We start from the raw sequence: 14762 nt of genomic DNA on the forward strand, positions 1-14762 counted from the left end.
GATGTCAACATTGTGAACAGAGTGCCCCACGGTGGCAGTGGGGTTATGGTATGGGCAGACATTAACTACGGACAACGAACACAATTGTATTTTATCTATGTCAATTTGAATACATAGTCATACCGTGATGAGATCCTGAGGCCATAGATGCCATTCACCCCCTAGACTTTTTCTATTGTGTTATTGATTGTACGTGTGTTTATTCAATGTGTAACTCTGTGTTGTTGTTTGTGTCACACTGCTTTGCTTTATCTTGGCCAGGTCGCAGTTGTAAATGAGAACTTGTTCTCAACTGGCCTACCTGGTTAAATAAAGATTAAATAAAATAATAATATTAATAATGTTTCAGCGTGAAAATGCACGGCCCCATGTTGCAAGGATCTGTACACAATTCCTGGAAGCTGAAAATGTCACCCGACTGGTGTTCTGATCCACACTCCTACCTTTTTTTAAAGGTATCTGTGACCAATAGATGCATGTCTGTATTCCCAGTGAGGTGAAATCCATAGATTCGGGCCTAATGAATTTATTTCTATTGACTGATTTCCTTATATGGACTGTAACTGAGTAAAATCTTTGAAATTGTTGCATGTTGCGATTATATTTTTGTCCAGTGTAAAATAGTCATGGCTGCAAAACACTACAGTGAATACTACAGTATACTACAGTCATGTCCGCCAAAACACTACAGTGAATACTATAGTATACTACAGTCATGTCCGCCAAAACACTACAGTGAATACTATAGTATACTACAGTCATGTCCGCCAAAACACTACAGTGAATACTACAGTATACTACAGTCATGTCCGCCAAAACACTACAGTGAATACTACAGTATACTACAGTCATGTCCGCCAAAACACTACAGTGAATACTACAGTATACTACAGTCATGTCCGCCAAAACACTACAGTGAATACTATAGTATACTACAGTCATGTCCGCCAAAACACTACAGTGAATACTACAGTATACTACAGTCATGTCCGCCAAAACACTACAGTGAATACTACAGTATACTACAGTCATTACTATAGTATACTACAGTCATGTCCGCCAAAACACTACAGTGAATACTATAGTATACTACAGTCATGTCCGCCAAAACACTACAGTGAATACTACAGTATACTACAGTCATGTCCGCCAAAACACTACAGTGAATACTACAGTATACTACAGTCATTTCCGCCAAAACACTACAGTGAATACTATAGTATACTACAGTCATGTCCGCCAAAACACTACAGTGAATACTACAGTATACTACAGTCATGTCCGCCAAAACACTACAGTGAATACTACAGTATACTACAGTCATTACTATAGTATACTACAGTCATGTCCGCCAAAACACTACAGTGAATACTACAGTATACTACAGTCATGTCCGCCAAAACACTAGAGTGAATACTACAGTATACTACAGTCATTACTATAGTATACTACAGTCATGTCCGCCAAAACACTACAGTGAATACTACAGTATACTACAGTCATGTCTGCCAAAACACTACAGTGAATACTACAGTATACTACAGTCATGTCCGCCAAAACACTACAGTGAATACTATAGTATACTACAGTCATGTCCGCCAAAACACTACAGTGAATACTACAGTATACTACAGTCATGTCCGCCAAAACACTACAGTGAATACTACAGTATACTACAGTCATTACTATAGTATACTACAGTCATGTCCGCCAAAACACTACAGTGAATACTACAGTATACTACAGTCATGTCCGCCAAAACACTACAGTGAATACTACAGTATACTACAGTCATTACTATAGTATACTACAGTCATGTCCGCCAAAACACTACAGTGAATACTACAGTATACTACAGTCATGTCCGCCAAAACACTACAGTGAATACTACAGTATACTACAGTCATGTCCGCCAAAACACTACAGTGAATACTACAGTATACTACAGTCATTACTATAGTATACTACAGTCATGTCCGCCAAAACACTACAGTGAATACTACAGTATACTACAGTCATGTCCGCCAAAACACTACAGTGAATACTACAGTATACTACAGTCATTACTATAGTATACTACAGTCATGTCCGCCAAAACACTACAGTGAATACTACAGTATACTACAGTCATGTCCGCCAAAACACTACAGTGAATACTACAGTATACTACAGTCATGTCCGCCAAAACACTACAGTGAATACTATAGTATACTACAGTCATGTCCGCCAAAACACTACAGTGAATACTACAGTATACTACAGTCATGTCCGCCAAAACACTACAGTGAATACTATAGTATACTACAGTCATGTCCGCCAAAACACTACAGTGAATACTACAGTATACTACAGTCATGTCCGCCAAAACACTACAGTGAATACTATAGTATACTACAGTCATGTCCGCCAAAACACTACAGTGAATACTACAGTATACTACAGTCATGTCCGCCAAAACACTACAGTGAATGCTACAGTATACTACAGTCATGTCCGCCAAAACACTACAGTGAATGCTACAGTATACTACAGTCATGTCCGCCAAAACACTGCAGTGAATACTACAGTATACTACAGTCATGTCCGCCAAAACACTACAGTGAATACTACAGTATACTACAGTCATGTCCGCCAAAACACTACAGTGAATACTATAGTATACATTTATAAATGTTTAGTCATTTAGCAGATGCTCTTATCCAGAGCAACTTACAGGAGCAAATCGGGTTAAGTGCCCTGCTCAAGGGCACATTGACAGATCTTTCACCTAGTCGGCTCGGTGATTCGAACCAGCAACCTTTCGGTTACTGGCCCAGCGCTCTTAACTGTCAGGCTTCCTGCCTCCCCAGTGAATTCTATAGTATACTACAGTAAAGTCCGCAAAAATATAAATATATTTATATGAATATAGTGATACTACAGTATTTAGACTATAGTATACTAAAAGTATTATTTTATGTGGGCGTAGCGCTCACTCATATCTATAGACCTCTTCAAAGGACTCTATTTTAACTGTTAAAAAAGTGATGCTAGTGTCAAGTGACTGTGACCCCCAAAACTTCCAATGGCCCAATACATCCAATGGGCCAATACATCCAATGGCCCCAATACATCCAATGGCCCGATACATCCAATGGCCCCAATATATCCAATGGCCCCAATATATCCAATGGCCCCAATACATCCAATGGCCTCAATACATCCAATGGGCCAATACATCCAATGGCCCCAATACATCCAATGGCCCAATACATCCAATGGCCTCAATACATCCAATGGGCCAATACATCCAATGGCCCCAATACATCCAATGGCCCCAATACATCCAATGGCCCAATACATCCAATGGCCTCAATACATCCAATGGGCCAATACATCCAATGGCCCCAATACATCCAATGGCCCCAATACATCCAAAGGCCCAATACATCCAATGGGCCAATACATCCAATGGCCCCAATACATCCAATGGTCCAATACATCCAATGGCCCCAATACATCCAATGGCCCCAATACATCCAATGGCCCCAATACATCCAATGGCCCAATACATCCAATGGCCTCAATACATCCAATGGGCCAATACATCCAATGGCCCCAATACATCCAATGGCCCCAATACATCCAAAGGCCCAATACATCCAATGGGCCAATACATCCAATGGCCCCAATACATCCAATGGGCCAATACATCCAATGGCCCCAATACATCCAATGGCCCCAATACATCCAAAGGCCCAATACATCCAATGGGCCAATACATCCAATGGCCCCAATACATCCAATGGTCCAATACATCCAATGGTCCAATACTTCCAATGCCTGCAATACAATATATCAAATGGCCCCAATACATCCAATGGGCCAATACATCCAATGGCCCCAATACATTCAATTACGCATTACATCCAATTACCCAATACATCCAATGGCCCAATACATCCAAAGGCCCCAATATATCCAATGGCTGCAATACATCCAAAGGCCCCAATAGATTCAATGGCCCAATACATCCAAAGGCCCCAATATATCCAATGCCTGCAATACATCCAAAGGCCCCAATAGATTCAATGGCCCAATACATCCAAAGGCCCCAATAGATTCAATGGCCCAATACATCCAAAGGCCCCAATAGATTCAATGGCCCAATACATCCAAAGGCCCCAATAGATTCAATGGCCCAATACATCCAAAGGCCCCAATATATCCAATGGCTGCAATACATCCAAAGGCCCCAATAGATTCAATGGCCCAATACATCCAAAGGCCCCAATAGATTCAATGGCCCAATACATCCAAAGGCCCCAATAGATTCAATGGCCCAATACATCCAAAGGCCCCAATAGATTCAATGGCCCAATACATCCAAAGGCCCCAATATATCCAATGGCTGCAATACATCCAAAGGCCCCAATAGATTCAATGGCCCAATACATCCAAAGGCCCCAATAGATTCAATGGCCCAATACATCCAAAGGCCCCAATAGATTCAATGGCCCAATACATCTAAAGGCCCAATATATCCAATGGCTGCAATACATCCAAAGGCCCCAATAGATTCAATGGCCCAATACATCCAAAGGCCCCAATAGATTCAATGGCCCAATACATCCAAAGGCCCCAATATATCCAATGGCTGCAATACATCCAAAGGCCCCAATAGATTCAATGGCCCAATACATCCAAAGGCCCCAATAGATTCAATGGCCCAATACATCCAAAGGCCCCAATATATCCAATGGCTGCAATACATCCAAAGGCCCCAATAGATTCAATGGCCCAATACATCCAAAGGCCCCAATAGATTCAATGGCCCAATACATCCAAAGGCCCCAATAGATTCAATGGCCCTATACATCCAAAGGCCCCAATACATCCAAAGGCCCCAATATATCCAATGGCCCCAATATATCCAATGGCCCCAATATATCCGATGGCCACTATACATCCAAAGGCCCAATACATCCAGTGACCCATTAGCAGATAGAGGAAAACCCAGAAAGCTGCTCCTCTTCGCAGACGTTGTCATTTTAGTGAACTCATAGTGTTGTCTTGGTTTATCTGCAATGACTTAATTAGGGCCTGCTTTGTTATAATTTAAAAAAAGCCTGAACACTGGTACACTGTGTACTGTACACAGTTTTCACGTGGTGGGTAGGGAGGGGCAATGCGATGATCAGTGGATAACATGGATCGTGTGACTCTTCATCATCTGCTTATTTGTTGACTGTCCTACACTTCTCTATGGTTGTAAAGTTTACATGACTCCTCTTTATCTCTCTCTCTCTCTCTCACTCCCCTCTTTCTCCTCTCTCTCTCTCTCTCTCTCTCTCTCTCTCTCTCACTCTCCCTCTCACTCCCCTATCTGTCTCTCACTCCCCTCTCTCTCTCTCTCTCTCTCTCTCTCTCTCACTCTCTCTCTCTCTCTCTCTCTCTCTCTCCCTCTCTCTCTCTCTCTCTCTCTCTCACTCCCCTACCTGTCTCTCACTCCCCTTTCTCTCTCTCTCTCTCTCTCACTCCCCTCTTTCTCCTCTCTCTCTCTCTCTCTCTCTCTCTCACTCCCATCTCTCTCTCTCACTCCCCTCTTTCTCCTGTCTCTCACTCCCCTCTTTCTCATCTCTCTCTCACTCCTCTCTTTCTCGCTCTCTCTCTCTCTCTCTCTCTCTCACTCTCCTCTTTCTCCTCTCTCACTCCCCTCTCTATATCACTACCTTCTTCCAACCCTCTCTCTGTCTGTCTTGTGTGTTGTGCTGTTAAGTGTGAGGATGTATGTGTTTACCTGGCTGATATGTTGCTGTAATGCATGTATGCTGCCACCACCACTCCTGTTCGCCCTCGGTTCCCCTACAGAGACAACATCAAACAAGGCTTACCAATCAGGAAGTATTGCTTTCACATATTGGTCATTCAGAAGATATCTATTGGGAAAGGAAAATGACGGCCGTCTACTGTCTCTGAGCAGCACAAACCATAGAAAGGGTCTGATACTGTATGTATATGACAGCGGTATTGTTTCTCAACATGCTTGAGAGGGCTTTAGTTAGCACAGTACAGTATCACACAGTATCTCACCTTGTTGTGTATCACTACTACATTGTGACTGTCTGCACTCAGCCAACTGTCCATAGCCTTACAGATAGTGCAGATCTTATCCAGGGCAGGCGCGTGGTGGTCCGGCCAGCCAAAGTCCAACACTTTTGGGTTGAGCTGGTTGATGTCACAGCGTTTCTCGCTGAGGTTGAAGAGCTGAAAGAGCAACGTGTTTCATCTCATTGAGTTCCTTTTTATTTTAATGACAGAGGGCAAGCTGATCGTAGATCAGTGTCTACAGGGGCATTGGCGAGGGTAAGCTGATCGTAGATCAGTGTCTACAGGGGCATTGGCGAGGGTAAGCTGATCCTAGATCAGTGTCTACAGGGGCATTGGCGAGGGTAAGCTGATCCCAGATCAGTGTCTACAGGGGCATTGGCGAGGGTAAGCTGATCCTAGATCAGTGTCTACAGGAGTAACTTCAGGATGATACAGATCTACAGTCAGCTTTTTGGTTTTCCCCCCTTAAAAGGAAAGCCTATGAATTGGTAGTGTGAGCTGATCCTAGATCAGTGGGGTGGCCCTCACCAGGTAGTTGTCTTGGTGTTTGGAGCGCAGCATGGAAGCCACCTCGCGGAGGTTTGCAGAGTAGCTGTTCTCATCCGCAGAGCTGGAGAAGGAGACTGAGATGATCCTCTCAGTGATGTAGACCAGGTCCAACTCATAGTTCTCTTCCAGGGCCTGTAGCAGACTCACACTCCTGAGGGAGGTAGGGAGGGAGAAAACTTTTTACACTTTCCGAGTCAATAAAGCTTTGTACTTTTACTTACTTTATTGCATTGCTTTGGTAACATCAGAGTCTCTTTCATGCCAATAAAACATATTTTGAATTTGAGATGGTGAGAGAGAGAGAGAGAGAGAGAGAGACAGCCAGACATCAGAGGGACCCACGTGTCATATCATGGTAGGACAGATGTAATGAGATGGAGAGAGAGAGAGAGAGAGAGAGAGAGAGAGAGAGAGAGAGAGAGAGAGAGAGAGAGAGAGAGAGAGAGAGAGAGAGAGAGAGAGAGAGAGAGAGAGAGAGAGAGAGAGAGAGAGAGAGAGAGAAATATCAGAGGGACCCCCGTGCTATATCATGGTAGGACAGATGTAATGAGATGGAATCCAGCGCCTTCCAAAAGCATAATCTATAAAACCCACTATCTGCAACTGACTGAATACTGTCCACAGTCTTAGCTGAATCTCATTTACTGAGGACAGGATATCACTAAATCAATGTGGGGTCACGGTAGCTTCCAAACTCCAGCTGCTGTTCAGTACATTAAACACACACACACACACAGACACACACACACCAGTCAGTACATTAAACACACACTACATGTTTCGTTTGGATCCACTCAGACAAAAAGAGAATGGCGAGAGATTTATTCAATGGATAAAAATATGTTGCATTCCGTGAGTGTACAGCTCAGGAGACTAAACAAAACATTTTTGTCACTTGATAGGAATCTAGCATATTCTGGGCAGAGCAGAGAGAGAACGACCACATGACTTTTCACAATCTGGTGTATCTGGACCTTAATCGGGAGTCTAAAACAGACTGGGAGAGATTATGACTCAGGGAGAGAGTCTACTAGGAATATTTCCCATGTGTCAACGCTGGAGCGCCGACTTGGAGGATATTGCTCATGTGTCTTCTACGGGGCAATACACTGGTTATACAGTGATAACATGCGGTACATCTGGCACTATGAGACAGTTATTAGTCACAAGGACTAGACAAAGCAATACAGTGCCTTGCGAAAGTATTCAGCCCCCTTGAACTTTGCGATCTTTTGCCACATTTCAGGCTTCAAACATAAAGATATAAAATATTTTTTGTGAAGAATCAACAACAAGTGGGACACAATCATGAAGTGGAACGACATTTATTGGATATTTCAAACTTTTTTAACAAATCAAAAACTGAAAAATTGGGCGTGCAAAATTATTCAGCCCCTTTACTTTCAGTGCAGCAAACTCTCTCCAGAAGTTCAGTGAGGATCTCTGAATGATCCAATGTTGACCTAAATGACTAATGATGATAAATACAATCCACCTGTGTGTAATCAAGTCTCCGTATAAATGCACCTGCACTGTGATAGTCTCAGAGGTCCGTTAAAAGCGCAGAGAGCATCATGAAGAACAAGGAACACACCAGGCAGGTCCGAGATACTGTTGTGAAGAAGTTTAAAGCCGGATTTGGATACAAAAAGATTTCCCAAGCTTTAAACATCCCAAGGAGCACTGTGCAAGCGATAATATTGAAATGGAAGGAGTATCAGACCACTGCATATGTACCAAGACCTGGCCGTCCCTCTAAACTTTCAGCTCATACAAGGAGAAGACTGATCAGAGATGCAGCCAAGAGGCCCATGATCACTCTGGATGAACTGCAGAGATCTACAGCTGAGGTGGGAGACTCTGTCCATAGGACAACAATCAGTCGTATATTGCACAAATCTGGCCTTTATGGAAGAGTGGCAAGAAGAAAGCCATTTCTTAAAGATATCCATAAAAAGTGTCATTTAAAGTTTGCCACAAGCCACCTGGGAGACACACCAAACATGTGGAAGAAGGTGCTCTGGTCAGATGAAACCAAAATTGAACTTTTTGGAAACAATGCAAAACGTTATGTTTGGCGTAAAAGCAACACAGCTGAACACACCATCCCCACTGTCAAACATGGTGGTGGCAGCATCATGGTTTGGGCCTGCTTTTCTTCAGCAGGGACAGGGAAGATGGTTAAAATTGATGGGAAGATGGATGGAGCTAAATACAGGACCATTTTGGAAGAAAACCTGATGGAGTCTGCAAAAGACCTGAGACTGGGACGGAGATTTGTCTTCCAACAAGACAATGATCCAAAACATAAAGCAACATCTACAATGGAATGGTTCAAAAATAAACATATTCAGACCTGAATCCTTATCGAGAATCTGTGGAAAGAACTGAAAACTGCTGTTCACAAATGCTCTCCATCCAACCCCACTGAGCTCGAGTTGTTTTGCAAGGAGGAATGGGAAAAAATTTCAGTCTCTCGATGTGCAAAACTGATAGAGACATACCCCAAGCGACTTACAGCTGTAATCGCAGCAAAAGGTGGCGCTACAAAGTATTAACTTAAGGGGTCTGAATAATTTTGCACGCCCAATTTTTCAGTTTTTGATTTGTTAAAAAAGTTTGAAATATCCAATAAATGTCGTTCCACTTCATGATTGTGTCCCACTTGTTGTTGATTCTTTACAAAAAAATACAGTTTTATATCTTTATGTTTGAAGCCTGAAATGTGGAAAAAGGTCACAAAGTTCAAGGGGGCCGAATACTTTCGCAAGGCACTGTATATGCCAAATGTTCTCTACTAAACACAAATACAACGTGCTTTCTTCATTTCTTTCTCTCCTTCTGTTAGTAAATGCCTCACCCAGTCTCCTTCTGTTAGTAAATGCCTCACCCAGTCTCCTTCTCTTAGTATATGCCTCACCAAGTCTCCTTCTGTTAGTAAATGCCTCACCCAGTCTCCTTCTGTTAGTAAATGCCTCACCCAGTCTCCTTCTCTTAGTATATGCCTCACCAAGTCTCCTTCTGTTAGTAAATGCCTCACCCAGTCTCCTTCTGTTAGTAAATGCCTCATCCAGTCTCCTTCTGTTAGTAAATGCCTCACCCAGTCTCCTTCTCTTAGTATATGCCTCACCAAGTCTCCTTCTGTTAGTAAATGCCTCACCCAGTCTCCTTCTCTTAGTATATGCCTCACCAAGTCTCCTTCTGTTAGTATATGCCTCACCCAGTCTCCTTCTCTTAGTATATGCCTCATCCAGTCTCCTTCTCTTAGTATATGCCTCACCAAGTCTCCTTCTGTTAGTATATGCCTCACACAGTCTCCTTCTCTTAGTATATGCCTCATCCAGTCTCCTTCTCTTAGTATATGCCTCACCAAGTCTCCTTCTCTTAGTATATGCCTCACCAAGTCTCCTTCTGTTAGTATATGCCTCAACCAGTCTCCTTCTCTTAGTATATGCTTCACCCAGTCTCCTTCTCTTAGTATATGCCTCACCCAGTCTCCTTATATTAGTATATGCCTCACCAAGTCTCCTTCTCTTAGTATATGCCTCACCAAGTCTCCTTCTGTTAGTAAATGCCTCACCCAGTCTCCTTCTGTTAGTAAATGCCTCACCCAGTCTCCTTCTCTTAGTATATGCCTCACCAAGTCTCCTTCTGTTAGTAAATGCCTCACCCAGTCTCCTTCTGTTAGTATATGCCTCACCCAGTCTCCTTCTGTTAGTATATGCCTCACCCAGTCTCCTTCTGTTAGTATATGCCTCACCCAGTCTCCTTCTGTTAGTATATGCCTCACCCAGTCTCCTTCTGTTAGTATATGCCTCACCCAGTCTCCTTCTGTTAGTATATGCCCCATCCAGTCTCCTTCTCTTAATATATGCCTCACCCAGTCTTCTTCTGTTAGTATATGCCTCACCAAGTCTTCTTCTGTTAGTATATGCCTCACCCAGTCTCCTTCTCTTAGTATATGCCTCATCCAAGTCTCCTTGTCTTAGTATATGCCTCATCCAGTCTGTTATCTTAGTATATGCCTCATCCAGTCTGTTCTCTTAGTATATGCCTCATCCAGTCTGTGATCTTAGTATATTCCTCATCCAGTCTGTTCTCTTAGTATATTCCTCATCCAGTCTGTTCTCTTAGTATATGCCTCATCCAGTCTGTTATCTTAGTATATGCCTCATCCAGTCTGTTATCTTAGTATATGCCTTATCCAGTCTGTTCTCTTAGTATATGCCTGATCCAGTCTGTTCTTTTAGTATAGGCCTCATCCACTCTTACCATCTTTCAGTCCTTCGCTCCCTCTCGTTTTACCTCTCTCCTTACTACTCTTGTAGAGGTTATACTGATAGAACAGAGGTTTGGTTCTCCTGATTCAGAGGGGTCGGGTTAAATACGGAAGACACATTTCAGTTGAATGCATTCAGTTGTTCAACTGACTGGGTATCCCCCTTTCACCTTTCCCTTTCCCTCCAGACACCAGCATGCACTGGGCACCAATCTGCTTCTCATCAGCGCTGCCACGGAGCCACGGGCCAAAACTACAGCCTTCTTTCACTCTATCAGCCCAGCGCATATCTCTCCACGCTCAATTACGAAGCTGCACCGATCACCTTCACGCATTTAAACAAACACAGCCGGTGAAACATATCCCCTTTATCACTGATAACCAATGCACGATACAAGTCCCATTTGGCATGTGATGAGAAGAATATATGTGAATATGTGTGATAATGATCCATTACGGTGTGTGTGTTTCTTTGTGGGTAATGTGTAGTATATGTGACGAGCCAGATGGAGCATATGATTGGTTTGAACTGTATCCTTGGTTTTGTGGGGGAAAGCACTCAACACTTACACTATACAGCTGTGTCAATGTTCAAAACTTCACTGCTGTTGTATATTTGTCTTGTAGTATAATACCTCATCGCTACACCAACTCATCTCTACACCACCTCATCTCTACACCACCTCATCGCTACACCACCTCATCTCAACACCACCTTATCGCGACACGACCTCATCGTAACACCACCTCATCTCAACACCACCTTATCGCAACACGACCTCATTTCTACGCCATCTCATCTCTACACTACGCCACCTCATCGCTACACCAACTCATCTCTACACCACCTCATCTCTACACCACCTCATTGCTACACAGCCTCATCTCAACACCACCTCATCTCTACACCACCTCATCGTAACACCACCTCATCTCAACACCACCTTATCGCAACACGACCTCATTTCTACGCCATCTCATCTCTACACTACGCCACCTCATCTCTACACTACTTCATCTCTATGCCACCTCTTTTCTACACCACCTCATCACTACACTACGCCCACTCATCTCTACACTACACCACCTCTTCTCTACACTACGCCACCTCATCTCTACACTTCACCACCTCATATCTACACTACCTCTTCTCTACGCTACCTCATCTCTACACCACCTCATCTCTACACCACTTCTTCTCTATGCCACCTCTTCTGTACGCCACTTCATCTCTACACCACCTCATCTCTTCTCCACCTCATATCTACACCACCTCATCTCTACACCACCACTTCTCCACGCCACCTCATCTCTACACCACCTCATCTCTACACTACACCACCTCTTCTCTACACCAACTCATCTCTACACCACCTCATCTCTACACCACCTCATCTCTACACCACCTCATCTCTACACTACCTCTTCTCTATGCCACCTCATCTCTACACCACATCAGCTCTACACTACCTAGTGTTTAGAGCGTTGAAAGTTTGCTAGATCGAAACCCCGAGCTGACAAGGAAAAAAAATTGTCGTTCTGAACAAGCCGTCATTGTAAATAAGACTTTTTCTTAACGGACTTGCCTAGCAAAATAAAGGTTAAATAAATCTCTACACAAGTAAAGCACAAATTGACAGCTTATGTAATGCCAGGAAGAATATGACACAGAAAAGAGTAGCCTATCTGGATGTCTGAACGGCTATTTCAGGTTTAACTACAGGGCTTGCTGGTTAGCTAGAGGTTGTTCTCTTGACACAAATGGACAATTTCAACTGCTGCTTGCCGCTTGCCTCTCACAATGGGAATGCATTGTATTCGGAGCTGTGTAAAAAAAAAAACATATTTAAAAAGCTAACAAACGGTCTCAAATGTCTCCCAAAAGTGCCCAGCTATATTACATTACTGCTTCCCCCAATGAAGTTAATGTTTTTTTTGGCATGAAAAAAGAGTAACGTACTCTTAATAAAATAAATAAGCTCTGCACATCTATAGCTGTACAAATAGGGTCTAATAAAGTAGACACAAGCGTCCTTGGTGGGGTTAATGTGAATAACCTATAGGTCCTGTCAGTAGAACATGGACCAAGGCCTGCTATCCCATTGTGCGTAGGAGCGATTGAAGGACGAGGACGGAGTGAGCCATAAAACGAACTGCACAGAGAGATCCATAGGGAGTGAGTCTACTTTCATATTTTCATTGCTACCCCTTTTCAGGTTTCTTCATATTGGTGAAAGACGGGAACTTAAACCATTTTAAAGTCCCTGTGTGAGGACTTTTGTTTCCCTGTTGGTGTTGGCTAGGAAGGGGGAGAGGAAAGAGGAGGAGATGAGAGATGAGGAGAGGAGAGAAAACATAAGAACAGAACACAACAGAACAGAACGGAACACAACACAAGACAACACAACATAACACAACAGAACACAACAGAACAGAACAGAACAGAACATAACACAACAGAACACACCATAACACAACACAACAGAACAGAAAACTACAGAACACAACACAACAGAAAACTACAGAACACAACACAACAGAAAACAACAGAACACAACAGAACAGAAAACTACAGAACACAACACAACAGAAAACAACAGAACACAACACAACAGAAAACAACAGAACACAACACAACAGAAAACAACAGAACACAACACAACAGAAAACAACAGAACACAACACAACAGAAAACAACACAACACAACCCAACAGAACAGAAAACTACAGAACACAACACAACAGAAAACAACAGAACACAACAGAACAGAAAACTACAGAACACAACACAACAGAAAACAACAGAACACAACACAACAGAAAACAACAGAACACAACACAACAGAAAACAACAGAACAGAAAACTACAGAACACAACACAACAGAAAACAACACAACACAACAGAACAGAAAACAACAGAACACAACACAACAGAAAACAACACAACACAACAGAAAACAACACAACACAACCCAACAGAAGATGAAGTGTTGATGAAGACTTGATGAATCAATGAGGATGTAAAAGCTATGGTGAACCATAGTAAAACAACTCTGCTGTACACCCTGCTGTACACCCTGCTATACACCCTGCTATACACCCTGCTGTACACCCTGCTGTACACCCTGCTGTACACCATGCTGTACACCCTGCTGTACACCCTGCTATACACCCTGCTATACACCCTGCTGTACACCCTGCTGTACACCCTGCTGTACACCCTGCTGTACACCATGCTGTACACCCTGCTGTACACCCTGCTGTACACCCTGCTATACACCCTGCTGTACACCATGCTATAAAAAGAGCTTACCTTGATGGTATGCGTGGAGACTCCATACTCTTGGAGGACTTTGTGGAGCCCTGAAACATAAGCAGACAAGGAAGACATGAGTCATTATAGCAAACATTCTCAATAGCGAGACTGCGTAGGTAGATGTCAAACCCCCACATACAGTTATGCTGGTTTGACAGTGAGAAAGCCAAAGCACCCCAAATGCCCTTTAACTCATAAATCACCAAAAGTTTTTCTTTCTCACACATTGTCTTGGTGTGAGAGTATGTTTTTTTGGGCATACCCATGGTCGGTTATCATAATCAGCACACAGAACACACATTCAGTATCCACCCATAAACACTACCAACATACATTCAGGATCCACCCATAAACACTACCAACACACATTCAGGATCCACCCATAAACACTACCAACACACATTCAGGATCCACCCATAAACACTACCAACACACATTCAGGATCCACCCATAAACACTACCAACACACATTCAGGATCCACCCATAAACACTACCAACACACATTCAGGATCCACCCATAGACACT

At 43.0% G+C, this 14762-nt stretch overlaps 1 protein-coding gene across 1 annotated transcript in view; it reads right to left on the minus strand.

The window, feature by feature from the left end:
• Positions 1 to 14762, minus strand: part of LOC110520604 (tensin-1) — a 337260-nt gene that overhangs the window by 97089 nt on the left and 225409 nt on the right. Inside the window, 4 exon segments of the mRNA XM_036975231.1 lie at positions 5780 to 5844; positions 6073 to 6246; positions 6619 to 6790; positions 14233 to 14282. Of these exon segments, the coding sequence (XP_036831126.1) occupies positions 5780 to 5844; positions 6073 to 6246; positions 6619 to 6790; positions 14233 to 14282 (461 nt within the window).

The sequence above is a fragment of the Oncorhynchus mykiss genome, chromosome 3 (genome assembly GCF_013265735.2).
Source record: "Oncorhynchus mykiss isolate Arlee chromosome 3, USDA_OmykA_1.1, whole genome shotgun sequence".
Classification (NCBI taxonomy): domain Eukaryota; kingdom Metazoa; phylum Chordata; class Actinopteri; order Salmoniformes; family Salmonidae; genus Oncorhynchus; species Oncorhynchus mykiss.